General features: G+C 40.4%; 1 protein-coding gene across 1 annotated transcript in view; it reads left to right on the plus strand.

Moving 5' to 3' along the window:
- The window catches only part of SEMA5A (semaphorin 5A), a 435475-nt gene extending 421632 nt beyond the window's left edge, over positions 1 to 13843 (plus strand). Inside the window, exons 19-23 of the mRNA XM_090276235.1 lie at positions 4013 to 4183; positions 5709 to 5864; positions 7236 to 7283; positions 12155 to 12366; positions 13394 to 13843. Of these exons, the coding sequence (XP_090132361.1) occupies positions 4013 to 4183; positions 5709 to 5864; positions 7236 to 7283; positions 12155 to 12366; positions 13394 to 13513 (707 nt within the window). The 3' untranslated portion in view covers positions 13514 to 13843. The remainder of the gene's footprint in view (positions 1 to 4012; positions 4184 to 5708; positions 5865 to 7235; positions 7284 to 12154; positions 12367 to 13393) is intronic.
- Positions 13844 to 25976: the final 12133 nt, after the last annotated feature.

The following is a 25976-nucleotide window of genomic DNA, read 5'->3' on the forward strand; positions in this document are numbered from 1 at the left end:
AAAATGAGGGATGGATAGATGGATGGATGATGGAAAAATGGATGATGGATAGATGGGTGGATGGATGGATGGATGGTTGGATGATGGATGAATAGATGGATGGTTGGGTGATAGATGGATGAGTGGATGGATAGACAGATGGGTGATAGAGAGATGGATGATTGGGTGAATGATAGATGGTGAGTGGGTGGATGATGAATGGATGGGTGTATAAATATGTATTAAACTGAAAACACACAATTCCCAGCTTTGCAGCTGAGGCTCTCAGTAATGTTCCTGCTCCTGCAGCTGCTCTGCTTTTTCTAGTCTGTCCCTGCCAGGATTTCTCCAGCCTCAAGCGACTCTTCCCTCTGACCGTCCAGCTTTCCCAGCCAAGTGGTGCTGAGGGGCTGGGAAAGGTCACAGAGTCGGAATTTTCCCACAGCCCCAGCAGTGAGAGTGGAGGATTCCTCCCCCAGGGCTGGGCGGGTGCCGTGGGGCAGCATCATTAGATTAGGGTCTGTGCTGTAAGCTGAGCATGGGGTGACATGGGAATGCCAGGATTCCTCCATGGACTGTCGCCTTCCCAAGTCCAGACATGAGTCCTGGCCACCGTCAGTTGAATGTACAGGTTCCCCCAGATGCCAGAGACCACCCTGTCCTTGAGTACAGGCTCAGTGCCCACCTCTGAGACATCCATTAGCATGATCTGGGGGCTGATTCTAGTTTAGTTGATTTGACAGTCAAGACAGTATCATGTGTGTATAACCTTAATGTCTTGAAATAGCTCTGTCCTCATTTTCTTTGTGAAAGCCAGGATTCCATAGAGGGTTGTGAAAATATTCAGTGGCCCCTTTCACTTTCCATTTGGGCATGGGTGGGTTTGAGGGGCTGAGTTGGGAAAACATCAATTCTATCTCCCACCTCCTGGAAAATCCCTAAGCAAGTGATACATGTAACTCATGAAGGAGGTATCAGAAGCACTCAGGGCTCTGGATGCAGAGCTGCTCAGCCGTGAGGAGGTCCAGTTATAGGGCTCTTTTTACCTTATTTCAGATACTGCTCCCTATGAATTTACTCTCCCTTAGTCCTATTGGGTCCATAGTACACACACACAAATGGGCACATGCTTCCTTGTTATGATTAAATTTGAATATAAATCTAAGCACATTAGCTGAATGTAAAATATTTTTAAAATTTGATCTCCAGTTCTAATGTGTATGATAAATTGCAACAAGGTATGAAAGTTGAGCCCATGTTGACATGATCCTTTTTCAGCTTATTGTGGGTTGATCCGTGTAGTACCTTCACCTGCATAATTTACCGGCAACACTGACAAATAGCTGGTGTTTCTCTTTCACTCCTTTTCTTCAATCCATGTTTGATCCGAAACTAAGGATTCCACACCTTGGCTGATCAAGGTAAAGACTACAGGTGCTTCTTTGTACTAAATAATATACAAATTCAAATAACCTAGTTCATTTTGTCATTTTTATGAAAACAGTAAGTCAATAAGTATGAGCCAGAATGACCGGAGTGAGAGTCTGAATCATACAGTGTTGTTAACTCTAGGCACCGTCTTCATGGCAGGTTCATGCTGCATGACTAAGAGGTCATGCCTATGGCAGCCACCATTCTACTCTCTGCTTCATGAGTTTGACATTTTATATTTCATATGTAAATGGAAGCATGCAGTACTTGTCTGTCTTTGGCTTATTTCACTCGCATAATGTCCTCCAGATTCACGCATGTTGTGAAATAGGACAAGATCTCATTTGTTTTAATGGACCATCCTATTGTACGTATGTACCACAATTTCTTTACCCATTCATCTGTCAATGGACTTTATGTCGTTTCCATGCTTCGGCTATTGTGAAGAATGCTGCAGTGAATATGAAAGTGCAGGTCTCTTTCCGAGATCCTGATTTCAGTACTATTGGATATATACTAAGGAATGGGATTTCCGGATTACATGGTAGATTTTTAATTTTAACTTTTTATGAACACCATACTGTTATTCAAAGCAACTGCACCATTTTTAAGTTGCACAGATAGGATGCAAGGGTTCCAATTTCTCCACATCCTTGCCAACACTACTTCTTTCTACTGTTATTTTATTTTATTTTTGTAATAGCCACCCTAACACATGTCCAGGGGTGTCTCCTTTAGGTTTTGATTTGCATTTCCTTGCCTATTAATGATGTTGGGCATCTTTTTATATACCTACTGGCCATTGATCTACAGATTCATTATGCAATAGGAAAGCCAAGGATCTTCATGTCATGTGATTGCTTCTAAGTCTGGTTTGAACACCAAACTAGGTGAGACATTAGAGCCTTCTGAGCCCCAGACTGCCTTGTGTACATTCGAACATCTGGACTCTCTGACACCTGCTATTCTAAGGCACTGTGACTCATCTGTGCTTCGTTTGGAGTGTGCACACATACCCATTTCAAGCTTCAACTCTGGTTACAGGCAGAGAAAAACTGCCAGCAAGCATTTCCCCAGTGAGGGAAGACATGGCAATGGGTGTTCGAAAATTGTAAAGTTCTAGGCAAATCTATGCCTTTTCTTTTTCTGTTATTACAACCAATGTCAGAGATCTGATTCATTCCTTCTTACTTTCTGACATGGTTATTGCCTTTTGGGGAAAATGGTGAATTCTCTAAGTCCAGATAAACTATCAAATCACAAAATTCCCAGTTATATGTCAAATGTTTCTTTGTTCTTATTTCACTCTTTGCAAAATAAAATATCACCATAAACATAATGTTGCTGCTCATGTGTCTCAAAAATGCTTTTCCTTTTTTTACTTATGCCTATATCTAAAGAGATATATTACTGCATAAAGATGTAGTAAATCACAATGGGTGTATTCAAATAAAAACTAGGTCATTCTAGCCAGAATAGCCTTATGCCTTTAACAATTCTGGCATCCCTGTTTTTTTGGATACTTCAGTTTTATTTTATGTAGATTATGGAGAAAATAAAACATGATACTATTTACATACAGTAAAAGTGTGTCTCTCATCACCTTTTTAATGTAGCTTGCTGTGGTTATTATTGATTTTTGCTAATTGAAGTCTAATGACATTTTGACAAAGTCCTGGCTTTGCTCTGGGACTCGGTAAAACAGGGCAGGTCTGTCTGGCAAGAAAGAGGGTCAGCAAGGAGTTAGACAAATGGCAGATCATATCTGACACTGTCAGAAGCTTGCGTGAAGTCTCAGTTTAACAATGTTAGCTAATGCAGAAGGGAGCACCAGGATCCAGGTGGGTCTGCTAATCCAGTGGTCTCCTGGGAGGCCCACCCACAGGTACCAGGAGCCCAGCCAGAAGAAAACAGGAGAACTGCTTGCGGTCATGGGTAGGCAAGGCAATAGTTCATCAGGAACCAGTTCTGCCTAATGTTCGAGTTACAAAACTCACCTTCATTTCCAACCTGAAGTCTGGCTTCAGGTAGCAGGTCTTCTGTTCTATCACGTAAATACACTGTTGTATCTGTGTGGTGTGGACTTAGTTTGGTTGTTTGGTGCCTGCATCTCCACAATCCTGCCTCACAAAACCTGTTACCTTTTCTTTATTCATTTGTCCGAGAGCAAATCGTAACCCCGTTAGTAAGGATAGCTGGACTGGAACTGCCTGCCTGTCCTTGGCTCTAAGTCTCCCCTGGCCAGCTCGATTATGCAGTTAGCAAAGGCAAGAGCAAGCCAGGGCTTCACATTAATCACGGCAGAATGGACTTCATGCTCATTCCCAGGGACTGGGATTTTGTGTTAGATACCCTGAACTATGTCGTCCTCATGCTTACATGTTATGTTTAGAGATAACGTACTCCCTGAAGGAACAAATAAGAGGAACTGGAACTAGGAAGGGAGGGATGTGTAAAATAGGTCCGCTCACCAAAGGAAGACCCCAAATACCCACTGTGAGTAGTCAGTGGCTTCACACATCTGTTCCTGCCATGCATATGCCACCTATAGGCTCATCAGTTCTGCATTTCAGAAGCAATGTGATTTTGTGTCCCTTCCTAGTGGATGGTGTGTGGTCTTGCTGGTCCCCTTGGTCAAAATGCTCAGCGACATGTGGCGGTGGACACTACATGAGGACCCGCTCCTGCACAAACCCAGCCCCCGCCTACGGCGGAGACATCTGCCTGGGGCTGCACACGGAAGAGGCGCTCTGCAACACGCAGCCCTGCCCTGGTAAGCGGTGCGACTTTGGGACAAACTTGCCTCTCTCCTTGGCTTAGAAGTGGTGAAATTGATGATGCCACATCATAGATACTGAAAGACAGGAGCCCATCAACCTCACACTGTCACCCTTAAACACGTGTTCTGCAATAAAATGGTTCTCATCATGCCATAGTTTCAGAACTGGTAGCAGAAGCTGGCTATAACAAAGCCTTTATAAAATATTTATCCTGATAATGAAATCTGAGATTCTTTGGTTAAAAATCAGAGTGGGAACATGGAGATACCTTGTGAAGACGCTTCACAGGATGGGCCTCAGGGCCATGGGGGTGGGATCCAATCGCTGAGGCTGGCTGACGCAGGTGCCCACTGGACAAGCTACCGCAGCCTCCTCAGCCAGGAATTAGCTCTGCTTTCTGACGTGGGGATGGACCACTTGGAATGAAAATGAGACCTAACTTTGACATTGAAATCCTGTTACTTATTTTTTAACTTGCTCCTGCAGATCTTTTAAAAGGTTCCACTTATATTGAAACCAGACTCACACACATTCTGAAAACTGGCACTTGACAGATTTTTAAGGGAAAATTGTACCCTTTCCATGGATCTTTCTTCCCATTGGATCAAGGCACAAGCTGACTTCCAAATTTTCTCTGAACTGCAAAGATGATGCTTACATCTTGCATTTAAAAAACTGGGGAGGATAACTACATAGAAAAATATTTTTGTGCTGATTAATATTTCATAAATAATATTAAGAGTTCATTTTTGTAACCTCTTTACTTCAAATATGAGTGTTTCTCTGTCACTCATCTGTAGGCCTAGGTGAATTTAACAAATCCTAGCAAATAATCCACTTCAGAATAAAGCGACCTGTTATTGCTCAACTTTTGGCCTTAACCCAAGACTTGTGCACTGATTTTTATGAGCTTCCGTGGCAGTAAACATGGGGTAAGATGAATTCTACCTCAAGTATAGCCTGACTGTGGTATATTGACTCTGCGGAATTGTTTTTGTGACAGAAGAGAACACATGCGGTAGTGAGGTTCTCACGAACGCAGCAAATGGGCTTTCTTGTGAATGCCCTGCTGTTTCTCTTGCCTGAGCGCCGAGGCCTGGAGGAGTTCCTCAGGAAAGCGTTTGAGGGCTGCTCTTTGCAGAGGGGCATTGCCCTGGTGGGAATGGTGTCTGTATCGATGATTTCTGTTCCCCACCAGTAGTGGTCTGTGCGCAGCTGGACATCATTGATTAGCTTGAGTGTCTAGTCCACTTACTTTCGGTGTTAAAATAATGTGGTTTCAGCAAGTGTATTTTAAGCACAATATTTCAGGTCAACTATATACCAGTTCTTTTATTCATGCTTGTGTATATTTTATCATTTGGACTTTTAAGAAGATGGAAGTACATCTTATTTACATACACAACCATTAATATGAGGACTTAAATTCATATATGTAACTTGAACTTGGCACTGCTTTCAAGTTGACTGATCTTAGTGGGTCTTGTTGCCTCCTTTCCTCACTTCTGGTCACTGCAGAGATGTGGTCCGAGTGGTCAGACTGGTCTGAGTGTGATGTGTCTGGAGTCCAGGTCCGTGCCCGCCAATGCATCCTTCTGTTCCCCGTGGGCAGCCAGTGTTCAGGAAACACCACAGAGAGCCGGCCATGTATTTTTGACTCCAATTTCATCCCAGGTAAGGGCAGAATGTGAGCAAAATCACTGCTCAAATTCAGAGAGAAAATGAGTCATTGAACAGAGTTTTAACTGTTCTTCGAGGTCCCTTTTGGTGACACAGGTGATTCTACCAACTTGTGGTTTTGGGGCGATTCAAGTATAGATTTATAGATAACTGCGGGGATAGACTTGAATTTAGGCTATGAGTTTTAAGATTTTTTTAAAAATCATAGACATATTTTCAAGCAGTGTTTCCTTCTACCATTTATTGACTGCAACACATGCAGAAGATTTTGCTCAAAAAATGAAAGTGGTTATTTTAATTAAGTCAAACGTTTTGGCAATGCCTGTGTGCATATGTTTGTCCAAGAGAAGAAGGACCATTCTCATTATACAATTTTAATGTATTTGGAAAATAGGAGCCCACCATCACTGTTTTCTTGGAGAAGAGGTGACTGGTCCTCTTGCCACTGGCTTTTCCATGTGAAATTGATGTTTAGTTATTAGCAGTAGGTAGTCGCCTGTCGCATGCTCGCTATAGGTCTGGTGTATATACTGACATATTTCACATATGCCCACTGTGTGGGTTAGGACTGAGACATGAGCCAAAGCAGAGACCAACCGCTTACAGAGCAATATTAGGTGATTTATTTTCCTCCATTTATGGAAGAGATCATGCTTTAGAGAAAAGTATTAACCTTAGCCTTATAGGACACTTAAGTCATGTATGATGTAAAGCTATAATGCTTAACATTATTGTTTCCCATTTCAATCATAGATATATTTTTAATTCTTGTTACATAATGAAAAGTCAATACGGGAGAGAATGTTTCTGGCCTCCTAATACTGTATTTTATTGTTTGGGTGGGTTTCTCCTCACATAGGCATCTCATATGTGGCATGGCAGAGCATGAATGGGCTCTGAATAAGAACTTTATTTGTTCTGGCCATTTCCTTGGAACTCTGTTGGATTGTTCCCCTTTGCAGGGAATGTGACAACAATGACTTTGATGAAACAAAAGATATGAGGCAGGAACACCTCAGGCAAACACTGTAGGGCTCCACGCCTGGCAGAACTATTGTAACAGAAAATCAGCACATTTTCTGGCCTTGTTTTCAAGGTAGTGCCCTCGTTTTAGCTCCAGAGACCATTGCATTTTCTGTCTATGGTAATGAAACTCACCCCTTCCCAGTCAGGAGGATGTTGACCAAATACAGCTCAGGCTGGTTAAACAAACAGAGAAATAAATGTAATTTTTAAAAAATCAGGCTTTTGGAAATTTGATTCACATAAAACCCAAAATAATTAGACGTTTTGTAAATGAATCACTAATGTGATCTTTCTTCCCAACACCCTTTACACATTGTGATTGGATTTTTGTTTTTCCAGAAGTATCTGTGGCAAGGTCAAGTAGCGTAGAAGAGAAAAGGTGTGGAGGTAAGTTCTTCCTTTTAACGACTTTCTAATTGATTTCTGATGTTTTCTGCTATTGGCCAAAAAACAAAAAAAGAAAGCAAGAAAAGAGAGAAACAAAGAAAAGAAAGGAAAATCAGACCTGAGACACCCCTGGATCCCAAGCACCTTATGCTTCAGTGGTGTTAATGCTAAGGGTCAATGTTTGGCATCTGGATTAGTGGTTCTCAGGTGCGGACCCCAGACCAGCATCACCAGGACTTGAGAGAAATACAAGTTCTCATGCTCCACCTTGATCTTCAGAATTAGAATCTCTTTGAGTGGGTCTTGGCACTTTGCAGTTTAATAAGCCCTTCAGGTAATTCTGGTGAATGGTAAGCTTTATCAACCAGTGTTCTTGATATCTTGATACTATACAGATACTAAATATAGATATTAGAGTTCCCATGAGTATTCAAACACTTTGTTTGTATCTATAATGCAAATTCATGGCAGCCAGCTTCAGATCTCTGGACTACTGGAATAACAAAATTATAAGGGGGCATAATGTTCTACCTGTATCTTTGGAGGTATGTTTCTGACTTCCCAGAACCCTAAGCAACAAAATTCAACGTTCTCTGATTCAGGTCTATGATAAATTGGATGGGAGGGGCTAACTGTCCATATATCCAAGCTCAGCCTCTGTCTACCTTTGCTAATTGGAGCTAAAATCCACACCAAGACAATCATTGTCATATGTGTGTATTCATAGGTTTGTGATTTATTAAAAACCATTCCTACCATAATCCATCTATCAGGGGAGTCCCACACAACTCAGTCCAAGGGGCTTTGGTCTCTACTTATTCTCAGATGGAATCTGGTGCTTCTAGGCATATTTTAGGAATGTACTTCCCATTATTAACTATATTTAATATAAAGAGTTCACTATCCATTATTGTACATCCTTCCTGTTTAGTCAGCCACCCGGTAATCCAGTCATCCAATGTTCTTTGCTGAGCACCTACTCTGTGCTAGTTTAATGAGGGGCTCTGAGGTTATAGTGAGGACTGAGAGAGACCCCATCCCTCTGGAACCAATAGTCACATACTCTAATGGACAGTGTTTGGTGCCTGACCTGCGTCAGGTCACTGAGTTCTCAGATGGCAGTCACTAACTTGGGATCGGGCTATAAGATGAATATATGCCACTTTAAATAAAAGTAATTACAAGAATCCATTAATATTTTGAGACCAGTCACTGTGAGCCAGACACTGTATTAAATGACAAGAAGGAACCTATTCGATCCTTACAAAGAGCATTTATGTAAGTGCCCAAGTCCACAATTCTTTATGTAAAAAAGAATTGGAGATAGGGAAGGATTTTGGAATTGAGCACTTTTCAGACTGTAGATGGGCCATATGGGGCATATATCATATATTAGATAATGCCCTATAGGATCTGGGGACCACATTTCATCACTGGTTTCTTTAATGATGTTGCCATGACATGTGGGTGGAGTGAATATGCTAATGATCCTTCTGGCAATGCTGGTCAGTTCTGCAGCAAATGGGTCAGGTCAGGTCATGCTTTGTTGCCAGGTAAGTGGTGAAAAATCACTTTTCAGAGATTTTGATTTCGAGAATTGTGGAAAAGCATTGTAGCTCATGGGTTTTTATCTACATTTTGTCAGTGGTGATTGTGAGGGTCAGAGAGATGCGACCCCTGGCTGAAGTTGACACAGGCAGCCAGCAGTGGGGCCCAGGTTGGATCCAGGCAGTGGGATCGCAGTGTGAACTCAAAGCTCAGAGTACCACAGGAAAAGGGTGCCAGAGAATTATGTCTGGGGGACTGGAGTCCCAGTAGCCCCAGTCAGTTGATGCTCTTGGACAACACCCAGGGTCCTGGGTTGTCTGCTGCCCTTAAGACAGTGAAGGTCCAGAGTGGGCGGTGTTTGTGGAACGTAATCCTGTTCTGAGGGAGGCCACCAGCTGATGTCCCTGCAGAGTAGACAGGCCCTCCACATCTGCCAGGAGTTTGAAAATCACTTTCCTTCGTCTGCCCTCTGGGGGTTAGGAGATGGAAATCATTCCAAGACCTTGAGCTCCCAGGAGGACATAAGACAAAGCCCATGCCCATCCTAAAATGCTGCTGCTGTGTGTCTGAGCCAGCTGTGCCAAATAACTGCAAGGAATCAAGCCTTGAGGTGCTGTTGATTAAATAATAGAAACTTCCATTACTCTACACTATTCAGAACTAATTTTTTTAGATCTTTATTTAGGCTGCTGATATTGACACACCAGAATAGTTGGGTAAGAGGTCAGATGGATTTGATTGTTGAGCTGATAGATAAGAGCAATTACCTAGCAAGGATGTTTAGGGAGATAACATGGATGTCTTTTTTGAGTCTGTTGCAAAATGTCAATAACATTTTGCACAGAAAATCAGGAAGTTGAACCAACTGGGCAATTGGTCTTTACTCCAGCTTTACTGGCCAAAAATCACAGCAATAAAAGCATATTCAAAGCGAAGAGTCACACTAAGCAAATTCTAAAGATTTAATAAGCACTATTTTTCCTTATGCAAAATATCTGAGTCTTTTGAAATTTTTCAACTTAGAGAGCTATTTTTAGTTGCCTGAAACACAGGATTATATAATCCTCATAAAGATGTCAGTGGCCCCAGCCTCTCCTGGGCACCTGCGGGAATGATTCATTTGACTAATGACAAAGTATCTGCATATGGATAGAGTCATACATCTTTCATGTGTTATAATAAAATATGTTATCCATGCAGTAGGAAGTAGTTATATTCATACTTGGCAATGACTCCAGGGAGTCCGAACCCTAAAGTATCAAGAAATGACAGCACCGTGAAATGCGCCTACCTGGAGCACAGCTTCGGTGTTAGAGTAAAACGTGCTGTGGTCGCTGCTGGAACGTCCCCAGGTGCTTTATCCAACTGTCCAGTTGGGAGCTGTCCAGCCCTAGTGGCTTCAGATAAAATCAGGAAAAGCCAAAGATTTATGAAGTCCTTTCACTTTGTTAAACTATTGACAAAATAATCATAAAGTGAAAGACTGAGGTGGGTGTCAGGAGTGGATGATACTTGTGGAATGTTCTAATAACATCCTCCTAGATCCTCCAGCCCTTGGTGCTGAACACACTGGACGCCTGCCGTGGGAATGTCATGTTGTTTGGAGTCTCAGTGGTGGTTTTGCTCACAGCCTCAGCACAGTGTCCATCCAACTCAGAAACAGGACCCTCCTCTCAGAGCCCTGGGTCACCAAAACTCAGTGAAGGGACACAGCTCAGAGAAAGAATTCATGGGTTGGGGACAGGTGAGAGATACTCAGCACTTGTGGATCATAGGTAAGCTGAAGGCTACTTGAAAAATCTTTGCTGAGGACCCCAGGTGGTTGACACAAATACCCCAGTACCTGGGTGTGGGGGGCAGAGCTGCAGGTCTCCTTTTCTGAGGCCCCTGAGGGCCTCACTTTGCAGTTTTGCAGACTCACCTGGGGTTGTGGGTAGTGCCCAGCAGGTATCTGCACTGGTTCCCTTTGGGGCAGTGTGGATGGGTTGAGGTGAGAGGTCATTGAGCTTAGGTGACAGTGCACCCTTTAGTGGCCAATGGAGGGACACCCTGGGGGAAAGCCCGGTCCTCAGGATGTGTCCTGTGCAGGGGAGACACATAAGGCCCGTAACCCACAAGCAACTGACTAGCCACGCGAGGTCAACACAGCAGTAAAAGTAAAATCATGTTCTGCTTTACCTGATACGCTCTGCACCCAGCCTTTTCAGCATTACCCAGTGCTGTCTTTAGTCCCTGAGAGGCGTGAAACTTTAATTGCAAAGTGTCTTACAAACGCGCCATGAATGTCTATGTTTTTGCTGTTGCTTCTCAGACATTATACAGGTCTTGCTTATGGTACCTTAATGTCACTGGAGTCAATGCTATATTAGTGTCATTATTCCATTCCTGCTCATTTTTTCAGTGCTTTGTACTCATAACTCAAGGAAAATAATTCAGAGTCTATCAAACAGAAAAAAAAAAAGTGTGAAAAAAGGGTCATTTCATGACTATTAAAAGATATTTTATTGCTTTGACACAAATCCTTTATTTCTTTATAAGATCTTCACTTTCCTTACAAGATCTCCAAAATGTAATGTATGTGAAAAAAAGTGGTACCCAGGATAATATTTATGTGTGCACGCGCACACACACACACACACACACAGCGTAGAAGTGTGCAGAGACTCTCGGGAAAAGCACACCAGAAACTGGCTATAATAGTCCCTCTGGAAAGTAAAAGACTTATTATTCTTATATTCCCATATATACTTTCTAATGTTATATAATGTGCTCATATTCATAATCAAAAATATAATGAGAAACATAAGAATTATGTCAGTGGAACACATTTTTAAATAAAATGAAATAATAAAGGAAAGGGAGAAATAGTGTGGCTTGCAGGTGAGCAGGATTAGAAGCAGTAAATGCCTTCTCCCTTTGTGGGAGGGACACAGCCATGTGCATGTCGGGACCTCCAGCCTGTCCAGGAGCCTGGAGAACATATTTCCCAAAAATGCCTTAGACCATAGAGCTTCTGCATTTGAAAAAGAAGAACATTCTTGTATAAGCCTTTCAATGAAAACAAACAGAAAAGCTTCTGCTGGTATATTAAGGTAATCTCCAAAAGATTGATTACAATGCATAGGAGCATTAACTTAAAATATACTATGCTCACTTTGGAGAAGTGTTTTGGTGGCCGTGCCATTTCAAAGGAAGGTGCTATGATTAGTTTCAAATGGATACAGGGCTTTCCGTTTTGTCTTCCTCTTTTCACTAAAGCACTGAGCTGTTGTAATAGTGTGTTCCTTTCCAGTGTAGCATCACTTTTGATTCTGTCTTCCCAGAGTTCAACATGTTTCACATGGTTGCTGTGGGGCTGAGCAGCTCCATCCTGGGCTGCCTTCTTACGCTCCTTGTCTACACCTACTGCCAGCGGTACCAGCAGCAATCCCATGATGCCACTGTCATCCATCCCATCGCGCCCGCTCCCCTCAACACCAGCATCACTAACCACATCAACAAATTGGACAAGTATGACTCGGTGGAGGCCATCAAGGTAAGGGAAAGGAACCACAGCAGCCAGAAGTGCAAAGAAGGTGGGTGGGCCATCCCGGGGCTCTTGGCAAAGCACAATGGTTGGTGGTGCAGGTGATGGGGTAGGCAAGGTAATAGACTCCCACTTATGATGAACTGCCATTTTAGTTTTGCTTTGCCTGTGAAAAGATGAAATCTCATATTGGGAATGAAGGTTAAAAATGAGACATGGTAACAGCAACAAAGAAAATGCTGGGAAATATTAGGTTATTGGCCAGTGCCCAGCTCTGCCTCCACTGTGCTTTCTGCATCCAAAGGGAGGTCATGCCAAAGTGAAGAGCTCCAGGCTAAGGGCCAGTGCATGCTGGGCAATGGTGATAAGGACCAGGGTTGAGCAATTGGATGTACAGGTCCATTTCAGGAGTCACCAGGATGGCAATCTAAGAAAAATTGTTACAGCATTATAAAGACTATCTTCAAATAATTGTCAAGCAGAGTGAGGCTTTATGTGATGTAAAAGTGCTGTGTGACTGGTGTATTTTATTAAATTTCCCCAATGGGTGATTAACCCAGTGTTTGCCCCAGAAATTTGGAGTGAATGGCCAATCTCCTCCTCATTCCCAGGAAGAAGGGGTGGGAAGGTATTGGCATTGGAGCTGGCAGACCTGGGTTCATGAGTCACGTACCAGCTGTAATTCACACTCGCTTAGCCTCCTTTTTCTTCTCAATAAATTGAAAATAATGAAAACCAAATGGGATAATTTCTATGAAATGCCTTGAACAGTTTCTTCGTCTTTAATAGGCATACTAATATAGACTCCCTAAACTCAAAAGTAAATGAACGGGATGATATAAAAAATTGCCCACCTTATTCTAGTTATGAGGTAAATCTTCAATAAGGCCAATGATACTAGGAAGCAGGTAAGTGGGAAAACACATTTTTCAATAATGGAGCCTTAGGAGAGAGCTCAAGTTCAGCATAATCACCTCCTAGTTATATTCTCTTTCTGAAATACTACTTAATTTTTTTAAATTTTCATGTTTTACAGGCATTTAATAAAAACAACTTGATCCTAGAGGAAAGAAACAAATACTTCAACCCGCATCTCACTGGGAAGACTTATTCTAATGCCTACTTTACAGATCTCAATAATTATGATGAGTACTAATAGTCCGTATATTTTTGGCTTCTTGTAATTCCCCAGTTCCTCAAGGCCTGTGCTCCATGACTGCCCATGTTTCTGAGACTTCAGAGATGAAGTTTGGATACATTTCAAGTGCATTTCAAGCCACAAGTGTCCCATTGCTGCCAAAAAATAGATGTCCTTAAAAGCAACAAAAATCTAAATACAACCTTGTGAAAATCTGGTCTACAATACTTGATCGTTGTTGAATGAGCGATGATGTGGAGTTTTCTTATTGTGCTCAGTCCATTTTTTTAACAAGTCAGTTGTTTCCCTGAGCTTTTTAATAAATGTACCACCTACCTTGGAAGGAGACTTTAGAAATGGGAGCCTCTTCTTGCTCTTGAGCATAAGTCTTCATGATGTTTTAATTCAAAAAAAGAGTCACTTTATATGAGAGAGCCCCCTACACACACACACACACACAACACAACACAGAGTGTGTAGGTCCACAGTATTGTTAAAATGAAGAATATGAATGTGGCCATAGAGTGATCCACCATGATACTCCCATCTTCCGGTCTGGAGAATACTGTGGAATTCTTGGAAGCAACTTGTGTGTTTGGACATGGAATGATTTGTGTCTGAGGAATTACAGGATGCAACCTGGCTTGCATCTACAGAGGTGATTATATGGGGTCTGAGACACTTCATCCTTGGTCTTGATGCGGTTCCTATGTTACCACTTGGGTAGGTAAGCAAAAAGAGGAGAGTCACAGACACAATGAAGGGGAAATTATTCTGCAGGTTGCTGCAGAACTAGCCTTATTCTGACTTTTGGATTTCATGGCATTCCAGGGAGCTCCTGGCCACGCAGTTGGCCTGGGTGCCCACCTGTCTGGCCAATCGCAATGTCTTGAAGAACCAGTCTGTAAAAAATGACTTGTGTAGCATTTGGATTGACTCTACACTTCCTCTCTCCCTGCAAAGAAAAAAAATCTTGAACATTAATGATACCACTGAAGAAAGTATTGAAAGTACTGAAGTATAATTGTAAAAAACTTAAAAAAATTTTTTTCCATGTTATAGAAAGTATCGAAAGAACTAACATTTAATGAAAGTCAACTTTTATTTTCCATCTCCCTGATAGAACTAATGTATGGCAATCAGCCCCTACCAAGAGCATTAATGATGTGTAAAGCTTGCTTTTTGCTGCCCGTTGCTGTACATAGTGAACTGCTCCCCAAGTTCCCAGGTGTCATTGCTGCCTCCAGGTCACATGAGGAGGAGATGTTTAGCTCTGGTGCCTTTTGGTTTTAACCTAGTGTTGCCTTCCCATCCACTAATTCCCACTTCTCCCTACATGGAGACCACAGCATTTCAATGTGTACCTTGAGAAATCAGGGCACCTGGAAGTAAGGTTTTTAACGATTGCTGTGTTTCTGAACATTTCAGAGTGTTATACAATTCAGAGTGGTCCCCAGTAGGAAAAGAAAGGATAAGTTATCCACCAACAACTGATCCATAATGTATGACAGTTGGTTGGATAATTATTGAAAGTAGGAACAAAAATTGAAAGTCTTCATCTAGTGCCTCAGGGCATTGTGAGAAAGGCCTGGGTAGACTTTGAAACATGTTCTTATTGATCAATGAACCTTCAGACCTGTGCAAATATATAGTGTGGGCACTGACAAATGTAGACTTATTAGTATATGTGTTTTTACCCTACCCAATTTAAAGAAATAGTTTCATTAAGTGTTGGGAACTTCCTATTTAGTAATGCTGAGTTCAAAACATTCTCATACCCCCAAATTTGCAAAAATGGCTGTACTGAAATTAAGATTTAAATGACAGGTGGACTCTGGGAGGCCTGGTAAATTGCAGAGGAGTGGTGTTTGGGGTCTTTGCAGTGGGGAGTCCCGGTCGCATTGCCTCATTCCGTGTGTGCTCTGTGGGGTTGCTCTGTGTGTATGGGAAGTCCGCAGTGTAGCCAGGTGGTTTCCTAATTGTTCCCGGATTGGGTTTTAACTGGATGCTTCAACCCATTTCATCACTTCCCTATAAGAAAAATGTCATTACTGTTTATCACGTTAGCTGCTTTTCTGAATCCCTCCCCCCAATATTTTCTAAGCTTAAAAGGTTATTCTATTTCCCTGAGGAAAGAGAGAACTAATATTTCCAAGAAAAAAACTAAGCATCACTGGACATCATGAGAAATGCTTTCTAAATGATATCAAAGCTGGTGTTTAATCAGTCTTAGACAGTGACTGGTGAGAATACCCTTCAGCCTAACAGCATTTTCATGTTGTTGATTAGATAAATCTTTTCGATGATCACTGCAAAGAAATCCCCTCCTATTTGTCCCCTGACACTATTCAAAGGAAAATTATTCTGTTTTTTTTTCTGGCTTCTCTCTCTCCCTCTTATGTAACAGATTCAACTTGTTCAGCAGAATTTCGGCTGTAGTCTTAAGTATTTTAACCAGCTGTGAAGTAACTTTGTTTCTCTCACTGTAGAGCTCTTGCTCAGGTGCCTATATTCATCTGCCCACCCTCCTTATGGCAGGCACCCTCACGTGTGGGCTTTCATGGGGGCCCTGTCACCTCTACTGGGACCTCCTCCACACAGCAGCTCTTCCTCAGGCAGGGATGTTTGGGATTCCTGACAAAACCTTGGGGGACACTTGTCACATTTTTCATTTTTGTGTGACTTTTTAATTTTCTCTTCCATTTTCTTTTTTCTTTTACTACAAGAAGCACAATTATAAATTCATACTTTATGCTGCACCAAGCAATTTAATCCCACCAAAGGGACCGGTTGTCAAATGATATTAATCACAGGTGAATGTTTAGGGTTGTTTCTGGATACAGTTAAAGTTTGGCTGGTTTTCATTAGAAACTATGTTCGTCTCACTTGAATTCTTTGGAAGTGGTTCCCGGCATTGTTCCTTACTCTAGCCTAGACTAGTGACCATCTGCCAATCCTACAGGGCACCAACATTTTACAGGAAGGAGAAAGGCACAAAATTTATAAAATGACTCCCATACCCTCCTTTGTAAGGACTTACGTTACAGGTGCATCATACATACTTTTTGGAGCAGGTGGATCAAAGTTTTATTCAGTGTTCTTACATTGCATTATCAAAAATTTGGTACATATTATAGAAGCATCAGAAATGGAGACCCATTCTCTTTTGAAAATATAGTTCCACTCTGCGAAGGGATTTAGAGCACAATCAAAACCAGATTCAGAGCCTGACGTAAAGTGTACCATTCCTAGTGAAAACTGTCTCACATAGTATTTTCAAAAGATCATATTAGTTCTGCCGTAGAAAGCAATCAAGCTGCTTACCCATGACCAGAGTCAGAACCAATTCTCATTTAAGAAAACATTTTACTTTGTTAGCATAATGATGGTAACTAGTCAAGAACTGGAAAGGAGAAAAGTAAAGGCAGGCAACCACGTATGGCATTTTTTAACTAAAAATTCTATTGGACAGAGAGTAAAATATATCCCACCACAAATAGTCAGAAATATGAGGCCAGTATTTCAAACATGATCATGTTCTTTCTCAGCTTGTTGGCAATGTAATTCCAGAGGATCCAAATATTAGGTGAATAGTAGTTCAAATGGTTCACATATTACATAAATATAAGCTCACAGCAAAATCGTGTTAAGAAGAGAGCATTGTTAGCCACCCTCTATAAGTTCAAATAGTTTAATTTCCTATAAAAATTTGCCAGTGCCTTGTTTAAAATGATGTATTATTTCATCTGGATATTATTGGTTCCAATTCAAAGCAGAGGATTGATTGGCTGTTCTTTAAATAATATCATTCCTCTCTGACTCTTGAACTCAGGAATAGAAAATGACTAAGAAGCACATCATCTTCAGATGTGATTTTCACCCCCACTGGGGTGTGGCACCAGAATAGGTACCAAGATGTGTTCAGAATTAAGGTGAACCCAGCCTCAGCCTTCCAGAAACTGACATTACTTTAATCTTACATCCTCCAGCAAACACCTCAGCGTTAGTCCTATAGTAGGAATGTCAATGTGATGCCTATAGAAGTTAACAGATTTTGTTATTGTCCCTCTTCAGGCAAGTCCATAGATCTAGGAAAAGCAGACAGAGGCTGGTGACAGTTGCCACAGTTAAGGTGAGCGGAATGAGAACCACCTAGAATATTGTCTGCTGGGTTTTTGTTTTCTTTCTCTTTTTAAGTCAGTGTTATAACTGCTTCACAAGTTCACAATGTTGTTACTCTTAACTTAGGTTAAGAAAGTTAACTGTGTTTTCTCTGCTAAAGTTGATTGCTTTTCCTCTATAACATGACTGTTGGCCAATATCACTTGAACTTCTGCTCTTTGAAAGAAAGCACAGTATGAACCTTTAACCTAAGCACCTATATTCACCACCAAATACTACATCATTGACAAAGAAAATTCACAGACTTTGTCCAGTGTAGGACTCTTCAAAAGTGTGTAACAAAACGTTTGTGTTATGCCACTTGACATGACTTTTGAAAATGTTATCTAATGTTAAAAGCCTCATTCTGTTAATTTGCTGTTGCCGTTTTGTGATACAAAATAAACTTATTTGGGATTGTTTCACTTTTTTGTAAAGGTCAGATGTATATTAATCATAATGGAGCTTTTAAGGAATGAGATAGCATCTCCTTCCCCTTCATTTGAGAAAAAGGAGTTTTGGTTGCCCTGTTGGAATGCGTGTGGCTTGCCTGCCGAGTATTTCCTCACAGGGCCAGTGAGCACACCACACTTTTCTTCCTAGTTCTTACATTCAATGTGAAATACAAATTGCCAATGGTCTTCACTTTTATCTTGTCTGTTCATCAATTCACTGGTCTTAAATGCTCACTTGAGAGCTGTCCAGGTCTATAGCTAAGGAAGTGTTCAGCGACACCTGGCAGATAAACAATGTTTTCAAAAATCAGTTTAGGACTCTGATTACAGCAGCCCAGGGACTCATTGCCTGTTTCACTGGGTCAGTTATGGGAGTTCCGAGAAGGAAGGGGTAGACAGGGGTTACCCACCGAATCAGCAGAAACCAACTCACAGCCCTCCCAGCCTCCACTGGGAGGAAAACAGAGATTCATACGTTAAAATGAGCTATTGTTACAGAGGTAGAAATGCCTCGCTCATTCACTGCTCTTGGTAAGTTGCCAACTCCTGTTACCCAAACTTATTCATCTTTTTTAAGACAAGAAATTCATGAAGAACGATCATAAGTACTTCTATCGGTGCGGTGATCTTCCTTCCATAGCAACCCCCTCCTCACCTCTATTTGGGACAAAATAAGAGAATCCTGATTATGTACAGTGAAATTGTATTATATTTTTTGTACTTAGGTTTTATGTAAATAGTTTGTCTCTTTCAATTGTATGTGAGCATTGAAATAAATCCTACCATTTAGGAAACAACTTAGTGGTATTTTTCTTTGCATGGCATCAAAGCCCCGTTTGTTCCCAGGTGTGCTAAGAAGCAGTCACTACTCAGAGGAGAGCCTTTCAGCAAAGTGAGACTGGATGACCTCTTGGGTAAATCCCACAACATGCCCTTGTTGGTTCTTCAGACCCTAAAGCCTCTTGAGTGTTGGCAAAGACAGGACCAACCAGCTTCATGATTCAGTGAAGTAGTCAAGAACTTTTAGTAAGGTTGCTATGGGCAATAGCAAGTGTGTGACAAGGAAAGCCAGTCGGGCTTTTCATTTACCAGTAGTTGTTATCACATACTGTTGATGATCGATCTGTTGAGCTTGATTATGCTCATTTTCTCCTGCACACCATATTTTGTTCTTTTTTGCATAGAACAGGTTTTTTGCTAGAATGAACCACTATCAGTCAGCATGGACACAGCTAAAAAGATGCCTGGCCCAGGGAAACTATTAAGACCTATATTTCAGTGTTTCTCTCTCTCTTGTTCTCTCTCTCCAAAGTATATATTTATATTTAATATATAAACACATATATGTAATTCATATATGTCTGTGTATATATAATTTTCAAGCTAAAAAGCTAAAAACCATTTAATATAGAGGCCAAAAATTATAATAAAATTAAACTGTTTAATCACCACTAATGGAATGTTTTTTAAATTCTGTCTTTGCCCAGATGAGCCAGGGTGACTGTACTATTAAAAGACTTCTCACCTATTAGAAGGTTGGATGTCTTTTAGCACTAAAGGCTCCAAGAAGAAGAATTTCCTACAGCTTTGTGGGGAGGTCTATTTTCCACTCATTGAGCAAACTGACAATCCAGGAGGTTATTAGCTCTGGCTGCATATTAATATTTTCTGGGGAGTTTTTAAAAAACCATCACCCAACCCCCATTCCAGACCAGTTCAGTTTGGATTTTGAGTATCTGTATTTATGAAATATTAAAATTAAAATATCCCTTGAAGAACCTACATTTGGCTGGTAGTTTAGAAAGTGAATGGAATAAATAAATGTATCACAATTTTCTTTTATGTGACTTTTTTCTTGAATATGTATTTATAATCATATTCTAATATTTACACCTTCTCACATTGCTTATGTATCCAACTCCCTTTTATAAACTTCATATATTCTTAAAAATAAAGTTGAAATATGATTTAAAATGTCTTTCTGGACCTATTTGAAATATATATTATAAATCTCCACTTAAAGTCTCCTTGAATCCAGCCTTTGAAAAATAGAAAAGATTGAGTCTATTGACTGCAGACCTGTGGATATTAAATGTAAAAAGAAATTGTCCTTAAAATAATATCTGAAACAGTATTAATTTTCTGGAATTTTACTTCGTTTATACTTGGTTTATTTCTTTAAAGTGGTTTGTTTATAAAAATCAAACAAAAAATGGTGTCTGAAATGGCTTTTCTCTCATCAATCAGCTTGGCATATTTTCCTTGGAAGCATTTGAAGGTCTCACCTCACCCCTGCAATCACAGCCAGAACCAGAACTGAAAGCAATTAGATGACGTTTGATATACATTTGATAGTTCTCTTAACACTAGTGGCTAAAAGCGTAACAAAGGAAATAAAATTTCCAAAAAAAACCTTTGTAAAATGATTCCTCATTCAATACACAGAAACTGCAAGAATTCATCCCTAGTTTGAAAAACTATTAATATTTTGAAAATAAGATTTACTCTAGGATACAGAAAACTTTGAATTATGGTTTTTCAGAAATGTGTGTGAACGTGATATTAGCTAGGTGTTTGTGGACGCCTTTTCCTGAGGGTCAATTGCTTATCACAGTGGGGCTACCGTGGGCCATCTTTCCTTAGAAAGGAGTAGTAAAGACAGTAGTGCTTTAGGGCTGTGCAAGTAAATGCTTGTCTACGGTTCTCTGACTCTTCAATTTTCTCCCCTTGTGCCTCAGAATTGCTGCGTCACTTCTGTTTCCCGCCAAGTAGATGCAGTTACTGATGTCTTTCTGCACTCTACTCCCGAGGCCATGCGCCCCCTGATGGCCAGGGCTCATCTTTCTCTGAGAAAATGGTTTAGTGGTGGCAGCACAATGGCACCAGGAAAATCCCTGTCAGGAAGACAAATGGGCAGCTGTGACCAGCCATTCAGAGAGAGGGTTCACGTGCACACAGTCACAGAGAAGCACAGCAGCTGGAAGTCTGAATCCAGGAGGTGCTCCTGTTTGCTGATGGGACAAGGAAAACACACACTTGCACAAAGAAACATAGCCACAGGGGCTCCATTCCAAATTTGGAGACGTTTTTCCATGGGCTTCTTGTCATTGCAACTTAACTCATTGTGACATGCATTTTTAGCATAAACTCAGGACAGATCCCATTTTTAAGGCATCTGAAGCTTATATAATTTAGAGGGACTTCAAAAGAAAAGGAATATAAAACACTCACACTATGAAATAAAGTATGAAAATATTTATATTTTGAAAGTAAATCACTACAAACTTCAAATTAAAAAAAAGATAGACATTTCATATCTGATAAGTGCAAGAAAAAGAATAGAACGTTGTGTTAAGTATCGAACACATCTGTAATATCTCTCCCCATATATCTTGTTTGCATATACTTTGGCCCATCATATAATAACACTTCTATACATCTTTTTCTATTTCAAGAATAATTATTAAGGTTAGTTTATCTTTATCAATAGCACATGTGTTATTTTTACATGTAATCACATGTAAAATTTTAGGATTTTTTTCAGACTTTGGAATACTTACATCAACCTGCATTTATGTACAAGCTAAGAGGTTAGGATGATTACCTACACAGACCAACTTATGGCTCTGTGTTTCCAAAATTCTCCTCCACTACTCACAGATTTCAAGGGCTGACCACTGCAATAGAGTTCCTCCAATACCACACAGGGGTGACATAGCAGAGTACACGGAAGTGATTGCAAATCAAATACACGTATTTCTATGAGCCCAAACTAAATGTATCCTTCACTTCAGTTTCCTCAAAGAATGTCCCAGAAATGCTCATAGAGACTTCAACATCATCTACTATGAGAAGAAATGTGATGGAGAAGGAGGGAATCAGCATGGAAAGAGAAAGAAGTCTTCACTGCAGTTGCATCATAACTGATAACTGGTGGTCCCTGAAGTGTGTGATCCATTAACTCCACAATACTCCACCTCTGTACTGCTCAGTCTGCAGATTGGGCAGGATACTGGGAAGACAGAGTTGACGAAGGAAGCTGTGCATGTCGTTCCCCTTCCAAGGACCTGGAAACCCTGATACCAAGGACTGGGCAGGGTTCTAATAGTATTTCTCTGCTTTTCCTAGCTGGTGATCTTGGGGCTGTTCACTTCTCTGTGCCTCAGTTCTCATCTGTAAGTAGAGATAAGAGTATCTATATTGTAAGGTTATTTTGATGGTACATCAAGTTCATACAAACAAAGCATGTAGCAAAAATCCTGGCCACATACAAATATTTTGTTGCTGTTATTGCTTTTATTATAAGTAAAAGACTCATGTGAATAATAGTTAAGTAAGCAATTTTTATTAAAGACTCCTTGTGGCAACTGGATGTTGTACAATAAAAAGAGAAAAAAAAAAAATCCCACAACGTTTGAAGAGGGGAAATGTGCTTTCAAACCAAGTGATTATCAGAACAGATTATATATCCATCAGAGAAACACTGAATCAGATTGATAAGATACATATTTGAGGGTTCAAGAAACTATAAGCAAGTTATGATTTTCCATTATAGAGGTGCCAGTGGGAAGGAACACATTTAGATTCTCAAGTGCTCTGTTCTGTGCAATTCAGAACAACCTGTTAGAGCAAAGAAGTTTCCTCTCCTCATGTGGCAGAAGAACTTGCTCAAATAAGTAAGCATCTTCCAGCCCTTAGGAAGGAAGAGAGGCTTTCTGTACATATAAGGTAGATTCTCACTATTAGTTTAGTGTGTATCATTAACTAAAGAGCGTGAGATACTTTAATTTGTTCAAAAACTATGGAAAAAATAGATATTCTGTGGTCAATAATCAAGGTTGGTAATTAACTTGGTCTCTTTGACTTCGAGATAATCAGAAAAAGAAAAACGTTTTTAAACAAGTCATGTTGAGTGTGTATGGTTGTTACTAACCTATTTTTCTTTTGTCGAAAGGGATGATAATGAAAATTCCTAAGGGGTAAAAAGAACTAAAACCCAACCTCTGAACTGGTCTTCCAAAAACAGAGACCAACGCCATCATAGCGCACAGGCTGCTCTGTAATGCGAGAGGGAAAGCTGCCAGTGGGAATGTATTTTGTGAACAGGATATATGTTTCCTCCACTGATCTTTCAGTATGTTTTTCACTGCTTCATGTTTTCAAAAGTTTTATAGAAAAATAAGATTGGGAAAAGTTGTAAAATCTATTAATATTCTGAAAGTATGGGTGCTGGAGTTTCCCACAAGTGTTTTACTGGGTGGAGGAAGCAGCAAGCAGGTAAGAGGAGGTGTTTGAAAAAGTAGTATCAGCTGGAACAGAAGAGGGCAAGTTTTATTCACGGTAGGACTCTTAAGACCATGTGGTAAGATTTACTTGCACACAATAACATAAATGCGAGGTAGCCTTTGCCAAATTCTGGGGTTTGAGAGCAACATAAGAAGGAAATTTTGCATGTAGAATGGTTAAGATGGCTGGTGTGAGGAGGTGGGGCTGCTGGTGCCACACTACACATCCTAATTCAACTCCTGCTTCCAGAAGAATCACTACCCTGGAGGACATTCCTGGGAAGTGAGAATCAATTCATAGACTAGGGCTCACAACTTGGTGAAAAAGATTTTGTAATTATAGAGAGAGAAAGAGGGAGAGGCGGTGGGTATGTTGAGAGAACGAGAGGCCCTGTGGGCAGGGACTGGGGATTTGTTAAGGATGGGTCCTCTCTTGGTCCTCTTGGCAGTCTTGACAAGTGCTGAGTTGCTAAACCTGGAGGTCATGATACAGCAGTGATCTCTGGGTGCTTAGAAAATAGCTAACTCGTTTGTTTGTCTTAAAACCATTCACTGTTAATTTTACAATTCAGTCAGGTTATTTTCTGGAAGCTTTTCAGAAAACAAGTTTCCACAGTAATAAAATTGAAATGGGACCTAGGAAACAATGAACCCTACTGTTGAACTGTATTAGAAGTGCTTTGGGCTTGTGAAGGCCATCCTTTGTGAGACAATGAAACACTATGCAACCCAGCTGGAAATGTCCTTTGAATCTGTTTCTAGTACCCTAAGGGGTGACAGCTCACACACCTTGCCCAATTTAATGTGGCTAATGGAAAGACAAGAATTAGAAGCCAGAAACAATGGAGAGGCAGGGCTTGAGGGGGAAACGCACAGAGACATAATGGGGCAGGGGCATTGTTGTTACAGAATTTTGACAACCTGAAACACAAAGCAGGTTAACACATGTAGCTCACAAATGGATTTATTAGAGAATATAGCCAATTTTTATCTTTCTGAGGAAGACAATTATATTTGCTATATTGCATTGGATTCCCCTTTAACAATTAGAAATTTTAAACAGGAAAACAGAAGGTTGTACAAATTCTAATTGAGATGGTAGACATCCTTGTAGAGAAGTGGCAGATACAAAAAATCAGGTGATGCCTCGCTAGGATGGCATAATTTTGTGCAAAGAAAAATGGAACTGAACTTCCTGTATAGGTTCAGGAACTAGGAAGTCAGTGTCATCCATGACACAAGGGTGAATCCCATGTCTATGTGGGAACAAGAGCTGAGCTCTGGTTGGGGCAATAGCACACAAGGAAAAAGAACCCATAGCCCGTGTGATGTCCAAAAATCTAATATAAACATAAATGTTGAAAGGTAGCCCATAGTGATAAAATGTAGTCATATACACCCTAGCAAACTTAAACGCAGATCTTGAAATGGTCAAGGCAAGGCAATCTAAATAATGTAACTTGATCAGCAAAAAAAGTCCTGACACTATACAGGAATAAAATGAAATTCAATATTAGACAACACAAATTTGCAATTTTCAGCATCCAGTAACAAAATACCAAGCACACAAAGATGCCAGAAAACATGGAATAAGTATTTGTATACAAAATTCACAGCAGCTTTGTTTATAGTAGCAAAACTGTGAAAACAGCCCAAATGTTCAGCAACCTGCAAATGATAAATTATGATATGCCTAGAAAGTAGACTAAAGTTCAGTAATGAAAGGGAATAAACTACTGATACCAAGACAATGTAAATGACTCTCAAGAGATGAAGTAAAATCAGCCAGACACACAAACACAGAAAACATCACATGATTCTGGTTCCATTGATACAAAATTCTTGAAAAAGCAAAATCGTAGTGACAGGAAACATTTGGGGTTGCCTAGGGCTGAGGGTCAGAGGAGCACAGTCTATGCAGGGGAACTAGAGGGAAGTTTTAGGGGTGGGAGAAATGACAGTTAGATTTACATTGCTGTATTGTTTGTAAAAAGGATCAACATTTACTGTAAAAATTTATTTTTGGTTATTTATATGTTTCAGTATATATTTCAGTAATGGTGATACAAAGATTAGTCTAGAATTCATAAAATATTGTGAACCAGGCAGAGATAAATGTAAAACTCTCTCACTGCTTGGGCAATGTTTGTCTCCCTGAAACAAATCCTACATGAGAGAAGGAAAGCGTATAAGCACATAAGGGATCATCCCTTTTTGAGAGGGATTCCAATACTGACATTAGTTGATGGACATTTGAGTTATTTCTAGTTAGAGGCCATTTTTAAGCTTATGAAAATATTTAAAAATAAGTATTTTTAACATAAAAAGGTAAGAGGGTAAACTTTTAATATATATATATATATATATTAACAAGGTTACTTTATTTTATGTTATTTATCTGTTTTTAGAGAAAGGAGAAAGGAAGGGAGAGAAACATCAATGTGCAGTTGCCTCTCATGTGCCCCCAACTGGGGACCTGATATGCAACCTAGTCATGTGCCCTGACTGGGAATCAAACCAGCAACACTTGGTTTGTAGGCTGATGCTCAATCCACTGAGCCACAGCAGCCTGGGCCTGAG

This window comes from Furipterus horrens, unplaced genomic scaffold (assembly GCF_987537825.1).
Source record: "Furipterus horrens unplaced genomic scaffold, mFurHor1.1.pri manual_scaffold_5, whole genome shotgun sequence".
Taxonomy (NCBI): domain Eukaryota; kingdom Metazoa; phylum Chordata; class Mammalia; order Chiroptera; family Furipteridae; genus Furipterus; species Furipterus horrens.